The 15,862-nt window shown below is 38.2% G+C and overlaps 1 protein-coding gene across 1 annotated transcript; it reads left to right on the top strand.

The window, feature by feature from the left end:
* Nucleotides 1-10,888: 10,888 nt before the first annotated feature.
* Nucleotides 10,889-14,911, top strand: IFNG (interferon gamma). Its single transcript, XM_010221703.2, has 4 exons — nucleotides 10,889-11,011; nucleotides 12,730-12,798; nucleotides 13,168-13,347; nucleotides 14,786-14,911. The coding sequence occupies exons 1-4, from the start codon at nucleotides 10,889-10,891 to the stop codon at nucleotides 14,909-14,911; spliced, it is 498 nt and encodes a 165-aa protein (XP_010220005.2).
* Nucleotides 14,912-15,862: the final 951 nt, after the last annotated feature.

Here is a 15,862-nt window from a genome sequence, read left to right on the forward strand (position 1 = left end):
TCAGCCCATCTTCAGTAAGGCTGCGTTTTATTCTTTCACCTCCATTTCTTTAATGGTCGATTATTTCATAATTTATTCTAAGTCCTTGCAGACCCCTCTTGTCAGTTAACAAGTCTATAGCTGCCTAACTTGTTTCTTCCCTCCTTAAAGACACCTATTACATTTAACATCCTCGAGTCAGATGGTGCTATCCCTCATTTCATAGGTTGATTAACCTAATGCAGCTTCACTTTTATGTGACTGATTGTTTAGCTTGCTTCTTTAATGGGAGAACCTTTGACTCTGCCTTTTTGCTTCTGCTTTTGCCTCAAAGGAGATAATTTCCACTGCTATCACTATCAGCCATCCTGATGTTGCTTCCATGTTCTACACAGCAGCTGTCAAAATCAAGTAGTAGTACTTTTGCCAGTGTCCTAACCTCTCTGCCTGTATTAAACATTTAGGTGAAGTATCTATATAATTTTGGGGTTACATCGTATACAATCTTCCAAACCTTCCTTAACCTTACTCTGTGCCAACCTCACTTCCTTCGCTATACTCACCTTCTTTACAAGATTATGGTGTATTTTGTTACTTTTCTGCCTCTCTCTTTACGTGGAGTAATTTAGTGTGAATTTGGGAAGTTCTTTCCCCACACCACTTTTTGGTATCCAAGATGCAATTCACATTGCTGATCAGCCTTTCTTTCTGTCCCACAGGGGATTATTGCGGCTGGTTGCTCTCCTCAGCACAGGACCAGAGAAAAGCTGAAGTTGGAAGGGAACAAGGGGCATAATTGGTCCTACCTTTTTCTCAGGTTAAGGTTTTACAGGACTTTGTCAAGCTTAGTCTTGAGTATTTGCAGCAAGGGAGATTTCACCACTTTTTTAAGCAATCTTTTCTGCTATTTCATTGTACTCATGGTGAAGATCCTCCTGAAGAAACTTGTGCCTGTTGCCTCTGGTCCTGCAGCCATGTATCTTTGTCCTCTCTGTAACTACCTTGCAGGTAGTGGAAGACAGTGATTAGATCCCCCTGAGCCTTGTCTCTAGGCTGGGCAAAATGAGTTTCTTCTACCTTTCTCCATATGTCAAGGTGTTCAACCTCGTGATCACCTTGGTGGCCCTCTACTGGATCCTCTCCCATTCTTTAATGCTGGATGGGGGGACATCAAAACTGGCGCACTGTGTCAGGTGTGGCCTGACAAGTGCCAAGCAGAATGGCAGTGATTTCATTCTTGACCGCTTGGCTGCTGACAGAGCCAAGGACAGTTGGCCTCCATTGCTACAAAGATGTAATGTCCACTTATGTTCAGTTGTCCAGCAGGACGTCCAGGTCATTTTCAGCAGAGTTATATCACAGACAGTTACATTTTTCTTCTTTACTTAGGATGCAAATGCTGAAGAATTTTGCACTTTTGACTTACTGTAACCAACCCGGTTTCACATTCATTCTTCTATGTTTTCAGAACCAGGGATTAATTTGCATAACTTAAAATTCTTCATCTTGAAATAAAACCCCTTTGCTACAGATTTATCTTGTCTGCTGTCTTGTCTGCTGTTATTTAGTCTTTAACCAAAGAAATGACATCATCCATAATGATACGTTTCTTATGACTATTTACCTTTTCGCTCATATTATTATTTTATTATATTTTATCTTATCTTCATCCAACCAGGGGATTGAATAGCAGATTCCTAACACAGCTCCAAAGCACCTTCTCTTATGATGGTTTTTCACACAACCCCTTTCTGTATATCATGATATTCTGTTTGATGTTTTGACTATTCATTCCTTCAGCAGCATGCAAAATCTCTCCACTAGCTCTGTTTTTCTTTTTGCTTTTCCTAAACATGGTCATTTGTGTTCCAGGCATTTATATACTTTATTATTTTGTTATTATTTTATTATTATACTTTATTATTTTGCTTTCATTATTCTTTCAGCATGTTTGTCTTGCATAAACACCTACCGACTACATAAACATGTAAATCCCAACAAAGTAGAACCCTGTGATTTGAGAAAATTAGAAAACCCATGTGAATCCATTCCTTACTCGAATGATTTATCTCTCATTATCACTGACTCTTTTAAAACACATTACTACTTCTTGGAAGCAAAGAAGGAACAGTTGGATCCCACTGCAGCCTCTCAAGTGTTGTTCAAAATGAAATGATAAAAGTATTTTAATAGGTTTCTCTGCATGCTCAGGTAAGAGAAGATTCATGACTTTCACTAAAGTGGCTATTTTAAAATACACAGTCATTTGTCCCATGATTTTCTGTACTACTTCTGTGTGCTTGTGCCTTATTATTCTGGTTTAAGAGGTAGTATAAGATATATTTTATTTAATTACTTGCTCTTTGTTCATTGGAACATTCAACTTCAGTGCAAAACATTTCAAAAACAACACCAGAATTTGTGCAAGATATCCTAGGTCTGCCTTAGCAAGAGGAGCAATATAGCAGGAGCTGTTCTGTAAGCCAAACTATTGTGGTTGAGGGCCCAACTTGAACTCTGCATTTTTTTTTTTTTTTTGAGTTCAGCTGGGACAAGCTCTAGGCCAGTTTGGTAGACTGAATGCCCTTTAGCAAATAGAGCTGCTCGTTTCTCTGAGTTTCCAGGTGAGTTTCTGACTACATCTTCCAGTTTGTTTTTATCCAAAAGGAATCAATTCTCCAGGCTCCAAGACTGCCCTGCAGTGCAAGCCTAAGAAGGGTGATTGAGGCTGATCATGAGAGTGGTTTTAAATGATCGGACAAAGATCAGTGCTTTTGGAAACTATGATCTGATCCTGCAAAATTTCATGCTTAATTTTGCTCTTGTGAGCAGTTCCACAGAGGTTCATGAAATTACTCAGGCAAAAAGTAAAGCATGAGTATTAGCATTTACATAGAAATCTGTACAGGAAAAGCTATTCAGCTCCTTTAAATATGTAACTCATACAGACACTTTAAAATATAAACATGTGGTCCCTGATTGGTAGAACAAACTTGCTGCTGCTAAGCTGTCAATTTAAATGAAAGTTGAAAGGGCAAAAATAGCGAAGAGACTTATGATTCTTTCTCAAATTTGGATGAAATTACTGAATGATTTCGAAAGTTAATGAAAGGGAAGGGACTGAGAGAGAGTTAGGGAAATTGTCCAAGTTTCATTTCTATAGAAAGAAGGAAGACAACCTAGGCTGCCACATTACTCGCCTTTTGATTATTTTAAAATATTCTCCTTGACATAGTATTTTGTTCTTCCCCTACCTTTGTTTTGTTTCCCTTCTAGAATCTTGCTTTATTTTAGATTGGCACAGATGTTCCATAATATCTTAATAAAAAAACCTCATCAAAATAAACACAAGCCAAAACCTCCTCAGAATTTTACTTTTCGCATTTCTTTAGCCTTGTAAATATTTACTACTAGCTTGTTTGCTACTAAAGTCTTTATATCTCCTAAAGAAATCTGATCAGATGTCTGTTCAGAGCACTGCGTATTTGCGAGTATAGGCCTTTGCAAAAAAAAAAAAAAAAAAAAAAGATGTGTGACTTTAAAATAAAGAGCATCTACATCTACATATGACCCAGAGTGGCTTTTCTATAGGCGGTCTTATTTCCTGTGGAGCTGAAGAGGAAATGCACTGGGAGGTGTGAAGCAGTTCTTTCGTTTATATTCTAGCTTCTAAAGAGCAAAGGTTTCACATATTTCCTTCAGCTTTAGATTCTGAATCTAACTAGTAAATCTTTGCCGCCAAACTGTTCTCAGTTTTAAGTAAAATGTCATCTGTGAGTGGATTGCTTGTACGACTGCTTTTCTTGTGTGTCCATAAGTGTTATGGAGGCAGGACAGAAACAGGTAGGACCAAATCTGCATACTGGTTTGCTTTTTTTGTGTAAGCGTGAAGATGACTTGTTTGCTTAGTCACGCAATTATGAATGGTGCTAAAGAGTATGACGGGCAAGGGGAATCCCCACCAGATCATCTCCTGGAACAAATCAGAAAAATGGATCTCATCACACAGCATATTTCTGCTAGGAAACCTCCTGTGGACATTTCCAAATGCTTATGACAAGAAATGCCTATTCCATTGGCTAATTTCAAATATTTTGTGGATATTTTCTTACTGAACCTTGCAATAGATTGTTGAGTTGACCTCCACCATTTGCCCACAAGCACGCGCTTATGCTTACATGTATATATATATCTTATTTAATTAATAAAAGACTATAAAAAGATTATATAAACACCAGCACATGAAAATGATCAGATGCTCAGCCCCAAATGCTTTCATTCCCACTTAGAAAATGCAATAAAAATGGAAGTATTACAGGATTGTTTTTACTAGTATTTTACTCCAAATTTAAATACGCAGAATTTTCAACAACAGACAGGTCTGTGTGATGAGGATACTTAAACTGTGAAAAAATGTAACTATAAAATGAGAATCTGATTTTTTTGCTAAAAATTCCGCCACGGATAAAAACCAACAGCGGAGAAAATCGAAATACGAAGAACACATGATTCATAAAAACCGAAGTATGGGGACAAGTCAGTAAACATATAACCATAGGAAGATGAATGGGGCTGCCTCCGTGACGAGTGGAAAGTGTGCAAAAAATGCAATTTGGATGTAGCATTGAGAATGCATGGAAAATATGAGATGGATAGCACTGGAAATCATAGTTCCCTTGTCAATCTGCAGTGAACTTTCAGAAGAGTGCCTGCAGTTTTGGGAGGCTTTGTAAGCCAGTTGTTGAAGCGGTTGATGCAGACCCCAAAGTGTTTTCACCCAGTGCATGCAATAACTGACTGACAGATGACTAAGATTTGCATCCTTTGGTTCTTTCTCTCTAAAAATAACATGGTCCTTTTGCTAGGGTTGTGTCCTTAAGCATGAATGCCGAAGTTTGAATGGCTTTCTGGCTTCTTTTGCCGCCGGACCTAGTCCTGTGAAAATGAAACTGAAGAGTAGACTGTGAAAATGGTTCCGTGGAAGGAGAAATCGCATGTGTTGGAAAGTATGCTTTCATTTACTGGGAACAGGGGAAAGATGCCTTGAGCTTGCGCAGGAACATAGACTCATAATTCGACAGGGATTGCTATCGTGGTCGTTTTCTATCTAACCATGTTGTTTCTCCTGGCTGGCCCACTCTTCTCTTTGCGTGGTTTTGGTTCTTACAGGTGTAGGAAAAAGCATAAAAATAGTGCGGGTCAGTATTCATGCAGGATTAAGTGCATGCACATATGCCTGCGTACATATATACCTAGATACATATCTTTACAAAAAGGCTTTTCTATTCTTGTCAGCAAAGATAGACATATGAATATATATTCAGATGAAATAGCTGACAGTCAGAACCAGAGAGTAGTGGAATTTTCTTCTTCATGAATTGAAAGGAGTTCTGTTAAAATTAACTAAAATGTTACCTTAAAAGTAGTGGAAAACCATTGTGGAAATACTCATGGAAATGCTATAGTCTTATTCAGAGCAGCATTCTTAGGGAGAACTTGAAAACCTTGGAAGATCTTTTAGAAAGATAGATATTTAGAAAGAATAGAAAGATATTTATAGAACATATCTTCCTGTTGCTGAAGGTTTTATATCTCTCGAGACATAAAGCCTTTTATCAGAAGTCAGTGAATTGTACTGGTAATATCGCATAGATAGCACTGTATGGATCACCTTAAAAAACAAAAATGCTTGCAGCTGCCATTACTGCCAACAAAGCATAGCTGAAAGTATTCAAAAGTCTTTAAAATAATCTTCAAAATACCTAAATTTAAATAGTAATTTTGTTCTACTTGCCTTATCATTTTTATTTGCTTTATTTCCCTCTTGCTTTCAATCTTTTTTGTGCAATCATAATGACTAGAAAGTGATTAGATAAAATATCCCAACCTCAAATCTCTAAAATAAACTGTAGTGTTCATGAATCATGTAATGGAAGAAGCTGAGACCCTGAAAAGGAAACAAATAGTTCATGATCATGATATAATGTTCAAAACTGTCATTACCTCCAAAGGATATCACAGCGGTGGAAAGAGAAAACTTTCAAGAGTTTTTATTCTTCTTGGAAGAACAAAGAATGAAGAAGAGCTGATGAAAATGAAATTTTTATGTGGCAAAAACACAGAAATTTTGTGGTTATAGGACCGGAGGTATTTTATATATCACCAGCCTTGCTTTGGGTTGCTGCTATGCCAGCAATTGTGCTGCTTTTCCATTGCCATCAACTTTAACTGAAATTGAATAATTTTTGGAATTTTCTTGCACATTAATAAGGAATAAGAAATATCAAAATATGTTGAAGTATAGAAGGCTGGAGTACAATTTCACACCATGTTTTTCCGTCATCATCTTTTACAATATCATTGTTGTTTTACTTACTTTACTACAAGGAAGATCACATTTGCCTTTCTTGGGGTTTAATTCATCCTGGTAATTCATAGTCTTTTTATGATTCATACATTCATACATAATTTATATGTCTCTTTCCATTCTCCAAATTCCTCACAGATATTAGGGGAGAAAGAAAGGAGAGGAAGACAATATTTTGTTTCTTTTTATAAATGAGGAAATTAACTACTACTAATGGTGACAGACCTCCTGAGATTTTATTGTTATCTCCACACACTCCACCGAATTATTTTTCCTGGACTCTTGAATAGGCACATTATACTCTTCCTGAGGTCTCTAGACAATACAGAACAGACAGTGGTTTATTTGAAAGTGCTCAAAAAACCACAGCAGTGTGTGAAAAAGACCATCAGTTATTCACAGGTGGCAGGGACATTTGCTCGGGCAAAAGAGGATGTGTGTTCAGGCCTTCAGTTAGAACATGGCCAGGCGAGGCAAAAGATCGAACTTGTGTATCATACATGGCAGATGAGTACCCAGGCCATGAAAGGTTAGTTGCTTCCTTGTAATAATTCAGAAAGTAATTATTAGTGTTTTGTGTGGAAAGATTTTCCCATCCCATAATTTTTTTTCTAACTCACACAGGCCTACCAAGTTGATATTCTGAAGTATGAAAAATGTGCTTTGTATCAGTGAGAGTACCTTTTCTTTATAGTTTTGAACTCACGCTGTAATCACTTCATGTAACATCCAGTAGCTAATTATGTCTTCAGACATCTATCTAGTTGTCTACCACTACCAGGTGTTAACTTCCATTTTGTTCCCTTGTTTTGAAAGACTAATGAATTTTGTGAATGGAAAGAGGAGCCTATAATATATGTCTTCTTAGTCCTGATTGTGTACAAACAGGACTGTGGAACAGGGGCAAAGGTCTTCCCTGTGCTGAAATCAGGTTGGTACAAATTGTTTTTCCATTTCTTTCAAAACACACAATATCTGTAAAAGGTGCTTGGAATGGACATAATGTAACATTTTATTTAGAAAATATCAAAAAGATTTTGAGATTTTCAGAACTTTTCTCCCTCCCTCCTGAAGTAATAAAATGAAAGACTTGTGATATCAATTCTCTTCCACGTAAAGTTTCTGTTTCAAGGGACCAGCATTATCAAAAAGAAAAAAACATATTGTAGAAATCTCCCAAACTTCCACCTGTCTGCCTCAGAAAGAAAACACATTTTGTAGCTCATATCTCCTTTTCTTATGAAACAAAATAGTTGTTTTCTTGACAACATTATCCCAAAAGAAATTCAGCCTAGTGATTGTCAACTCTTAGAAACATCCTTTAAATCTTAGACACCTAGTGGTCACAAGGGGTAGACATCTCTATCTTCTAATTTTTGCTATGCATAGTATTAACAAAACACATACATATCTATAGGGGAGAGGTGGTCTTTTTTCATTAGGGAAAAATATTTGTCTTATCTGTTCTTCTAGCTCAGTTATCAAGTCTGATTACCAAGACATCTAATTTGTAGATAATTGTAAAATGAATAATAATATTTACCTGCTATGATGTGCTAATCAAAATTTAACCTATTAAACTCTGTATTCACCTCAGCATTGTGAGGAGAGAACAGAGGGAATTACTACATTTGCTTTATAGGAAAGTGAAACAGGGGGGAAATGCCTTGCAAGGTCAGCACAAGGGCTCAGAGAAGTTGTTCTGACTCCGGGCTTCTTTCCTTGGGCAGTGGTAAGACTGCCGTTGCACTTCACAGAAATGAAAGGCTGGAAGAGATCTCCCAGATTGCTAAGTGAAGTTCCCAGCTAACCACCATTCTGGAGAATTCTCATAAAATAAAAAATGAAAGGGAAAAACCTTTAATCAGTGGTCACAGTGAAACCCGGCATGACTTTGCAAGGACATCATCGGGTAATTGGTGTAAGGTGTTGCCTGAACAAAAAGGTGTGAAACCTCTGCTTTGCATGAACAGTCAGAGGACTTCCAGGCAGCACAATGAAAAAAGGACTTGGTTTCATTTCCTACTGCTTTTGGAACCGATGACAACCCAGCTGTCACAGTTGAGTTACACACAAGGACCCCTCAAACAAAACATGGCACAAGATTTGAATTGTATTCTGACACTTCTTGTAGCTGGGTTAGGACTAGTGCTCAGGCACCTTTTATTGCTGGTCCCAGTCCTATACAATGTGCACTCAACAGATCTGTACTAAGGGGCATGCAAGAAGAATTGGATGCTCTTAGGCTTTGTATAGTAATGGGGAGACATTTTCAGGATATACGCTATAATGCTTTTAACCATGTTGAATGACCAGGAAAGGCAGCTTAGAGGAACTACTTGAATGCGAGTGTTCTCATAACTTATCTGTTTGCAGTCCTTGGGCAATGAGACCTATGTCAGTCTGGTAATTGGTAATGACAGTTACCATGGTAATTTGTCTCAGCACCAATAAGAGAACGATGTGAGGTGATCAGAGAAGTACCAACTGCTGCAGTTGATTGATGCGTGCTAGACAGGCTTAGCAAGGCAGTTCAACCTGGCATAGTCACTACGGATAAATGGTTTTCTGCAAAAGAGATCAGCGTTGCTGACTTCTTTCAGTTTCTGGAATTACATAATCTGCCCACCCAGCTCCATAGACTGATGGCAAGTAGATGTGCCTGAGCACATTTCCCACCTCATAAGATCTTATGGGTTTTCATAGATGCATAAATCTACATTTGGCCTACCTACTGCAACATGTCACAGCATATCTCCACATCATCGATAGGTTTGCACTGCTGTTCACTATATTGCACATCTGTGAGAGTCTTTCTATAGTGAAGACCTAGTGCCTTTTATGGTGCTTTGAAGCATCATAGAATAACACTGAATAACATTATAATTTCACCTCTGCAACGACAACTCTAGTAACCAAGTCTTCACGTAACCAGGCTTTAATTTTCCAAGCTAGAACTGAGATGCACGTAGTGCTATTACCCTAAGCACACTTACATGTGTAAGCCATGATGCCTGTGGAGTGCCGCATCCATTGTGAGGTGTATGCCTTCAGGCTATGCTCCTATACCCAGGAAATTTATCATGTAACTTTTGGTGCTTTGGGGTCTGCAATTGCTGGTGAGATTTTGTTGTTGTCCCTGCAAAAACGACAATTGCCTGTTTGCAACAGTGGTAGCAGCTTAGACTTATTCTGTAGATGGAGGTCCCCTTTCAAGCTGCAGACAAGAAACTGTTGATGGAGCTGGTGGTCATTTCTGGAAATAAGAGATGCTACTGAGAAATCTAGCATTGTCTCATAAAGAACACTTGAAAGTCCAGACTCTGATGGAGAGCTCCAGTCACACTTGCTGTGGGGGATAATTTAATTCTCATCTGTTTCTGATGAGCTACAGACATCACCCACTGCAATCTCTATGAAACGAGCTCATTCCCATCCTCTTCCTGATCTTCTTTCTTTTTTTTTTTTTCCTCTGGACTCTTCCTCTTCTTTCCCTGAGGAGCCTCTTGCCTACCCTATGTTCATGTGCTAAAACATAAAATTGTTTTGATCTCCTCAAAAGACACTTTGTAGTGAGCTCTTTTCCTATAATATCCACCAAAGAGGGTTGAATTCCTCTACAATAACATTCACCTCAACTACGCTCCATAAACAGAGTTGCAGGTGTCTGTATACACTTGGAGACCATCCTTAGTTTCTGTCTCCTTCCATTGGTCTTTCTTATTTTCATTCATGTTTTTTGATGTCCTATTCTATACTCATAGCACAAATGAATGCACACATGCAAAACATCAACTATTGCCAATCAGAAAATACTAAACATGGTCATAGACAACTGTGGAAGAATCTACAGGGGCTAAGACTTAACATGAAGCATCATTGCATAAGTGGTTACCACTTGTCTTGAGTTTGAATCCAGAGGTGAAGAATAAGAAGAAGGCAGAAATGAATTTTAGGCCATGAAACAAAAACAATTGTTGTTTCACAAAAGGATATCTGTAAGGAGAACATTTAAGCTTCTATGTGATTCTGAAGAACTCAGTGGTAATCTCAGCGGTTACTTTAAAAGAATACCAGAAAGAAGTTATAGTGACCCCTTAACCACATGATACGTTTTCTTTTTCAGAGGGTTTGTAAGTGTATGCTTGAACCACAATGAATACTCCCCATGTTGTATTATAATTTCCCCCTTTCCCCCGATCACTTGTAAAAGAAACTGTCACGTCAATGCTACCATTTGACGAACCGCTTAAAAATTTTCCAGGACCATGCTTTCAGAAAGATGCTTTCGAGGGATTCCCTCGAATAGCCAAAAACGAGGCGTTCTTATCTGACACTATCTTGTCTAAATATACCCAGCCCATGCTGACGAAATAAAAAAATTCAAGACCAGGTATAAATACGACTGAGAGGCAGATGAAGTTCATTCTTCTACTTTCTTCTAATAGAGGATTTAACTATTAGAAGCTGAAGCTCGCTGCCTTTAGGTCTGACATCTCCCAGAAGTTATCTGACCATTTTAACTGAACCACCATCGAGAAGATGACTTCCCAGACTTGCAGTTTGTTTGTTCTGTCTATCATCATGATTTATTTTGGACGTTTTGGAAGTAGCTTAATCCTTGCTAATCTACAAAATGATATACAGAACCTGAAAGCTGACTTTGTAAGTATAGACTTCTGTGGCATTTCTCTTCTTCTGCTACTTATGCTTTAGATATTATCCAGATTTGAACACTGCTTGTCATAGACCTTAATGCAGCAATGTATAGGGAGATGGTAATCATAGAACTAACTTTTCAACTGTATCACTTTTTACAAGAATTTAGACAATTTAGTTTTATTTTTGGTATTCACTTTCGCTGCCATGGTTCTCTTTTCCAATGCTGTTAGGTAAAATAATAGTTTGCATCTATTTCAGGGACACTCATTCCTTCACCAAAGTTCCACTCAGCTACTGATTACAAGGGTTGTTTTACAGAAGAAATGCTTGAAGCAATTTAGATGCAATTTACTGAAACATCTTTAATTTTAAGATAATAAGCTTAATTAATAAGTGTTGTTAGCATTAGATACCAAAATAACCAGAACAGAGAAAGGACTTTTGCTTTAACAGCTGTATCTGATGCTTTTTATTATTATTATCAATAATATTAACTAATATTAACTCAGCAATTTTCATTTAGAAGACTTCAGATGAGATTAATCATAGAGAGATCTAGATTAGAGTTGCTTCCAATATATATCTTTTATTCTCAAGACAGGGCTTTGTTTGTTTCCTTTGATGCATTAAAGCAACCACAAGGTCTGCTCCTATTTGCAGCGCTGCAGAATTTTTGTTTCTTTAAAAGTCAAAGCATAGTGGTTGAGGAAATTACCTCAGAAGCCTAGTGTGATACTTTTTGATGTTTTCAGCCTGCTGGGAGATTTGCTGTAATATTGCCATTAAATCTTAAGTTTGCTATTAGCATATATTGGAGGGATTCTCTCCAGAGAAACAGCTAAGTTGGTCTGGTTTTGAGAACTTTTTGCACTGAAGTTATAAGCTCAGCTCCCCAGCAGGTGCTCAGCATCTCTCCGAGCTGCAAAACAGGGCTGAGCAAAGTGCTTAGCATGGGTGGCCAATCACCCGCAAGGCTTCCACCAGCCTGCAAGTTTTCCCATTACACTCATATATTTAAATTACTGAGTCGACAAAAAAAGGAAACAGTGACTGTTGTATACAAAAACACACAAACACACAGAGAAAAGGAAATGATTCATTTTACCTTGCCCTTGTAGGAGAATTGCCTTGCTGTGTTTCTTAGAACCTGCCACGGTGTGCACCTAACGTTTAATGCAGTTCAGCTTGGGCCCGGTGAGCCTCTTGGTAGCCCCTCACTGCTACAGATCTTTGACCACAGCTGTAGTTTTATATTAAGCTTAATTTGTCCTTGTTCCATGTGAGATTTTAATAAGGCAGGCTGAATTTGAGCCCACAGACCGTGTGCTGGTGCGATTTAGACTTGAAAGAAAACAATGCGAGACCAGATTCAGCAATTTTCTAGCCAATCACTGTGCCTATTAGGATTTATTCTCAGCTGTCAATATCAAAAATTTTAAGGATCATTCAGGTGTTCAATATCTCTATTTAGATGAGTTAGAGGTAGAGAAGGCATTGAAAGGCATAATAATGCTTGGTACTATGCGGTCAACCAGTGTGAGTTGATACTAAAAGATACTCATGATATTTCTCAGAAGCAAAGCTTGTGATAGCTGAAAATCAATCGTGCAAAAAACATGTTTCTGTGTTCTTCAGAATTGCATTTGCTTATTTGAAAAGAGAATGCTATTTGGCCTGAGATAAATATTGTTTATCTAACTTATTTGTATTGTCCTTTGCAGAACTCAAGCCTTCCAGATGTAGCTGATGGTGGACCTATTTTTACAGAGAAATTGAAAAACTGGACAGAGGTGAGTCAGAACTAAATATGACAAAGCATCTCAGGAGCTTTGCAAGACACTTTTGGTATGAAGCAACTCCCCAGCCTCGCATAATCAGCCAGGGTATAACAAACATGAGCAGGGGAAGCCTCAGTAGCTTGCAAGAGAGAAAACCTTTCCCATAAAGATGCTTCCCATAAGGATGCTCCCTGATACTTTACGCCACACCATGAGCTGGTTGAGAGGTACAGACAAGTCCAGGAGATGAGTTAAAACATTTTTCACATGATCCTCTTCCAAGCTGCGTTGAAAACCCCTAGATGTTGGATTTTATATGTCATCTTTTGCCTGCTAATGGGCGCTCACAGCCCTTTCCTTTTGACTGATTGTTTTCAACAGAGAAATGAAAAAAGGATCATACTGAGCCAGATTGTTTCCATGTACCTGGAAATGCTTGCAAACACTGACAAGACGAAGGGGCATGTCAGACGCATATCTGAGGAGCTCTTCACCTTGAAAAACAGCCTTCCTGATGGCTTAAAGAAGCTGAAGGATCTCATGGACCTGGCAAAGCTCCCAGTAAGGATCTTACCCTCTTTCTATGGTCTGTGTAACTGCATTTTCCAGTTCAGGCTTGAGTCTGACTCAAGACAGCAACAGCACACTAGCCAGTCGGGTAAACCCCATTGACTCAAATGAGTTCATATGGGAAAACATGATGTTTCCAGCCGAACAGGCAGAAGTAGGTGTGCGGCTTTGGTGTTGGGGCTGGCCTCCCGGGTTTTGCTGGCACCCAGCATGGCACCACGATGCTGGGCTGCAGCGTCTCGCCCACTTCTGCACCCGCCCTGGCGCAGGTGTGGGCGGTGGGGTGGCCGCAGGGCCCTGTTTTAATTCTGTTGCCCTCCACGGCATCTCTACTATGCTGCAGGGATACAAAAGTGAGACATACATGGAGATTCACTCTACCCAGGCCAATGAGGCATGCGTTTAATGGGGTACGAGTCTATGAAGCAAACCCCAGCCTCAGGCAGGATAGGTCCTGGCGAGCCGATGCTGGGTCTTCCTATTCCATACTAATAGTCAGAAATTACCTTTTTTTTTTTTTTTCAGTTTCCATTTAGTAGCAGCAGTTGTTTCAAAGGAGCAAAACAGAAAATATAGAATGAAGGTTGAGATTCAGCTCCCCAGATGAGGAAAAACCATATTTTTCACTTTAGTCCATCTCCATGTTTCTTTTAATCTTTTGTTTAGTGGGGGAAATTATTATAGTGGGGCTTGTCAAATGTAGAATGATTTCTCTTTTTGATATGATAAAGATGGCTTGTAAGCATTCATCCAGGCATTCTTTAAATTCCCTGATGGAGAGACATATTACTTACATGCTCCAGAACATATTTGAAGTTGATATTTATACTTACAAAATTACCATGATCTCAAAAATGATCTCAAAATGATCTCAAAAATGATCTCAAAAAATGATCTCAAAAATAAAGGTCTTGAGAGTTATTCAGTACACTTGCTGGTCTTACTCTTAAGCCAAATGTAAATCATTTAAGCCTTTTGTTATTTAAATCAGGTTGAAAATTCACAGTCGGTTAGAAAATATCACCCTAAGAAACACCTGCATAATGACTTTGTGGGTGAAGGCCCATGACACAAACTGAGCCCTTCACGGAGGCCTGCAGCCCGTACTCTCGCTGAGCCGGTTTCTCGTGAGTAACTCAGAAACCCTGGCAAAATATTAATAATTAATAAGTAGTGCCATTTCACAGAACATTGGTTTTCTGTGCATGTTGCAGAATAACACAGAAACTGGAAAAAAAAAACACTTGTGAAATGGCGGCTCTTTGCTGTAGGAAAAAAAAAAAAAGAAAACTTGTAGGAACAACTGAAAATTGCAGATTTACGTGTGTTTTATCCTGTTAACAGCATAGCCTGTAGGATGTGAGCATTAAATAAGAGGTTAGCAGCTTTTAGCATGACCTTCATTCTGTTTGTTTCTTATTCAAAACAGATGAGTGACTTGAAAACCCAACGCAAAGCTGTGAATGAACTGTTCAGCGTCCTGCAAACACTAGTGGAGACTCAAACTTCTGCTAAGAAGAAAAGGAGCCAGTTTCAGAGGAGATGCAAATGTTAATGCCATGATATGGTTTTTTGTACTGAGCTATGGTACAAATTACATTATCATGCACATTTTTTTTAAATTTTAACCTTTTTACTGAGATCTTATGTGCATTTATTTATTAATATTTAAGTATTTTAAATAATTATTTATAAAGAAACACCAATCAGAGTATTTATACTTCCTACTGCTATTTGAGAAATGACTTTGTCTTAAAATTCTGTCTATCTGTTATATATTTATTGACTGGAAAATACAGAAGGAGCCAACGTGTACCCAGTTCCCACATGGAAATATTGAATTGACATGATAATGTCCCCAAAAAGCCATCTTGTGGTGCCTCGGTAAAGGGATGTCCTAAGATCAGTCTCATCATTCACCTATTTGGCATGGAAATGCTGGCACTAATTTGGGGAAGTATCTCTACTCAGGAAAACGCATTCATATTTGCTTAGCTCTAAGCATACGGAAGTCTAATTCCAGCAAATAGATGTGCTTAAAGATAAGCGAATGCTGAAGCACTTTTCTGAACTGAGATCTTGATGATTTATTGATGCTTGTTACCATTATGTGGCTAAGAGGCCAGGCTATGGAATAACTCAGGGAATGTGACTGTCTGAATGCACTGACTTAATTTCAACTTACTGAATTTTGAAAGAAGTTCTGTATTTTTGTGCTAACTGTTTGATTGTGTCTGATGTCATTATATTTATTTGGATGTAGCAGTATGGAAGTTTTTATCTTGGAGACTATATTTTTGTACTGGAATATTATTTAAAACTTTGAATTTCACAATGATGCTTTAAAAAATATTGCTATTAAATAAAAAGAAATATAATTAAAAAGAAAGTATGCTTGCATATTTATTTACTAGAATCTCTATGGAAAGAGCACCTGTGCTCTACCCCTTTTGCAGTCACAACCAAGTGACTCAGTAATCCTGGGGACTTGAACTGATTTTATAGG

This window comes from Tinamus guttatus, unplaced genomic scaffold (assembly GCF_059628265.1).
Source record: "Tinamus guttatus ecotype Peru unplaced genomic scaffold, ASM5962826v1 Tinamus_guttatus_pri_ptg000171l, whole genome shotgun sequence".
NCBI lineage: Eukaryota > Metazoa > Chordata > Aves > Tinamiformes > Tinamidae > Tinamus > Tinamus guttatus.

Coding starts and splice junctions, on each gene's coding strand:
- IFNG (XM_010221703.2), top strand. CDS start 10,889: ATGACTTCCCAGACTTGCAGTTTGTTTGTTCTGTCTATCATCATGATT. Junction 11,012..12,729: donor AGAACCTGAAAGCTGACTTT/GTAAGTATAGAC, acceptor TGTCCTTTGCAG/AACTCAAGCCTTCCAGATGT. Junction 12,799..13,167: donor AATTGAAAAACTGGACAGAG/GTGAGTCAGAAC, acceptor TGTTTTCAACAG/AGAAATGAAAAAAGGATCAT.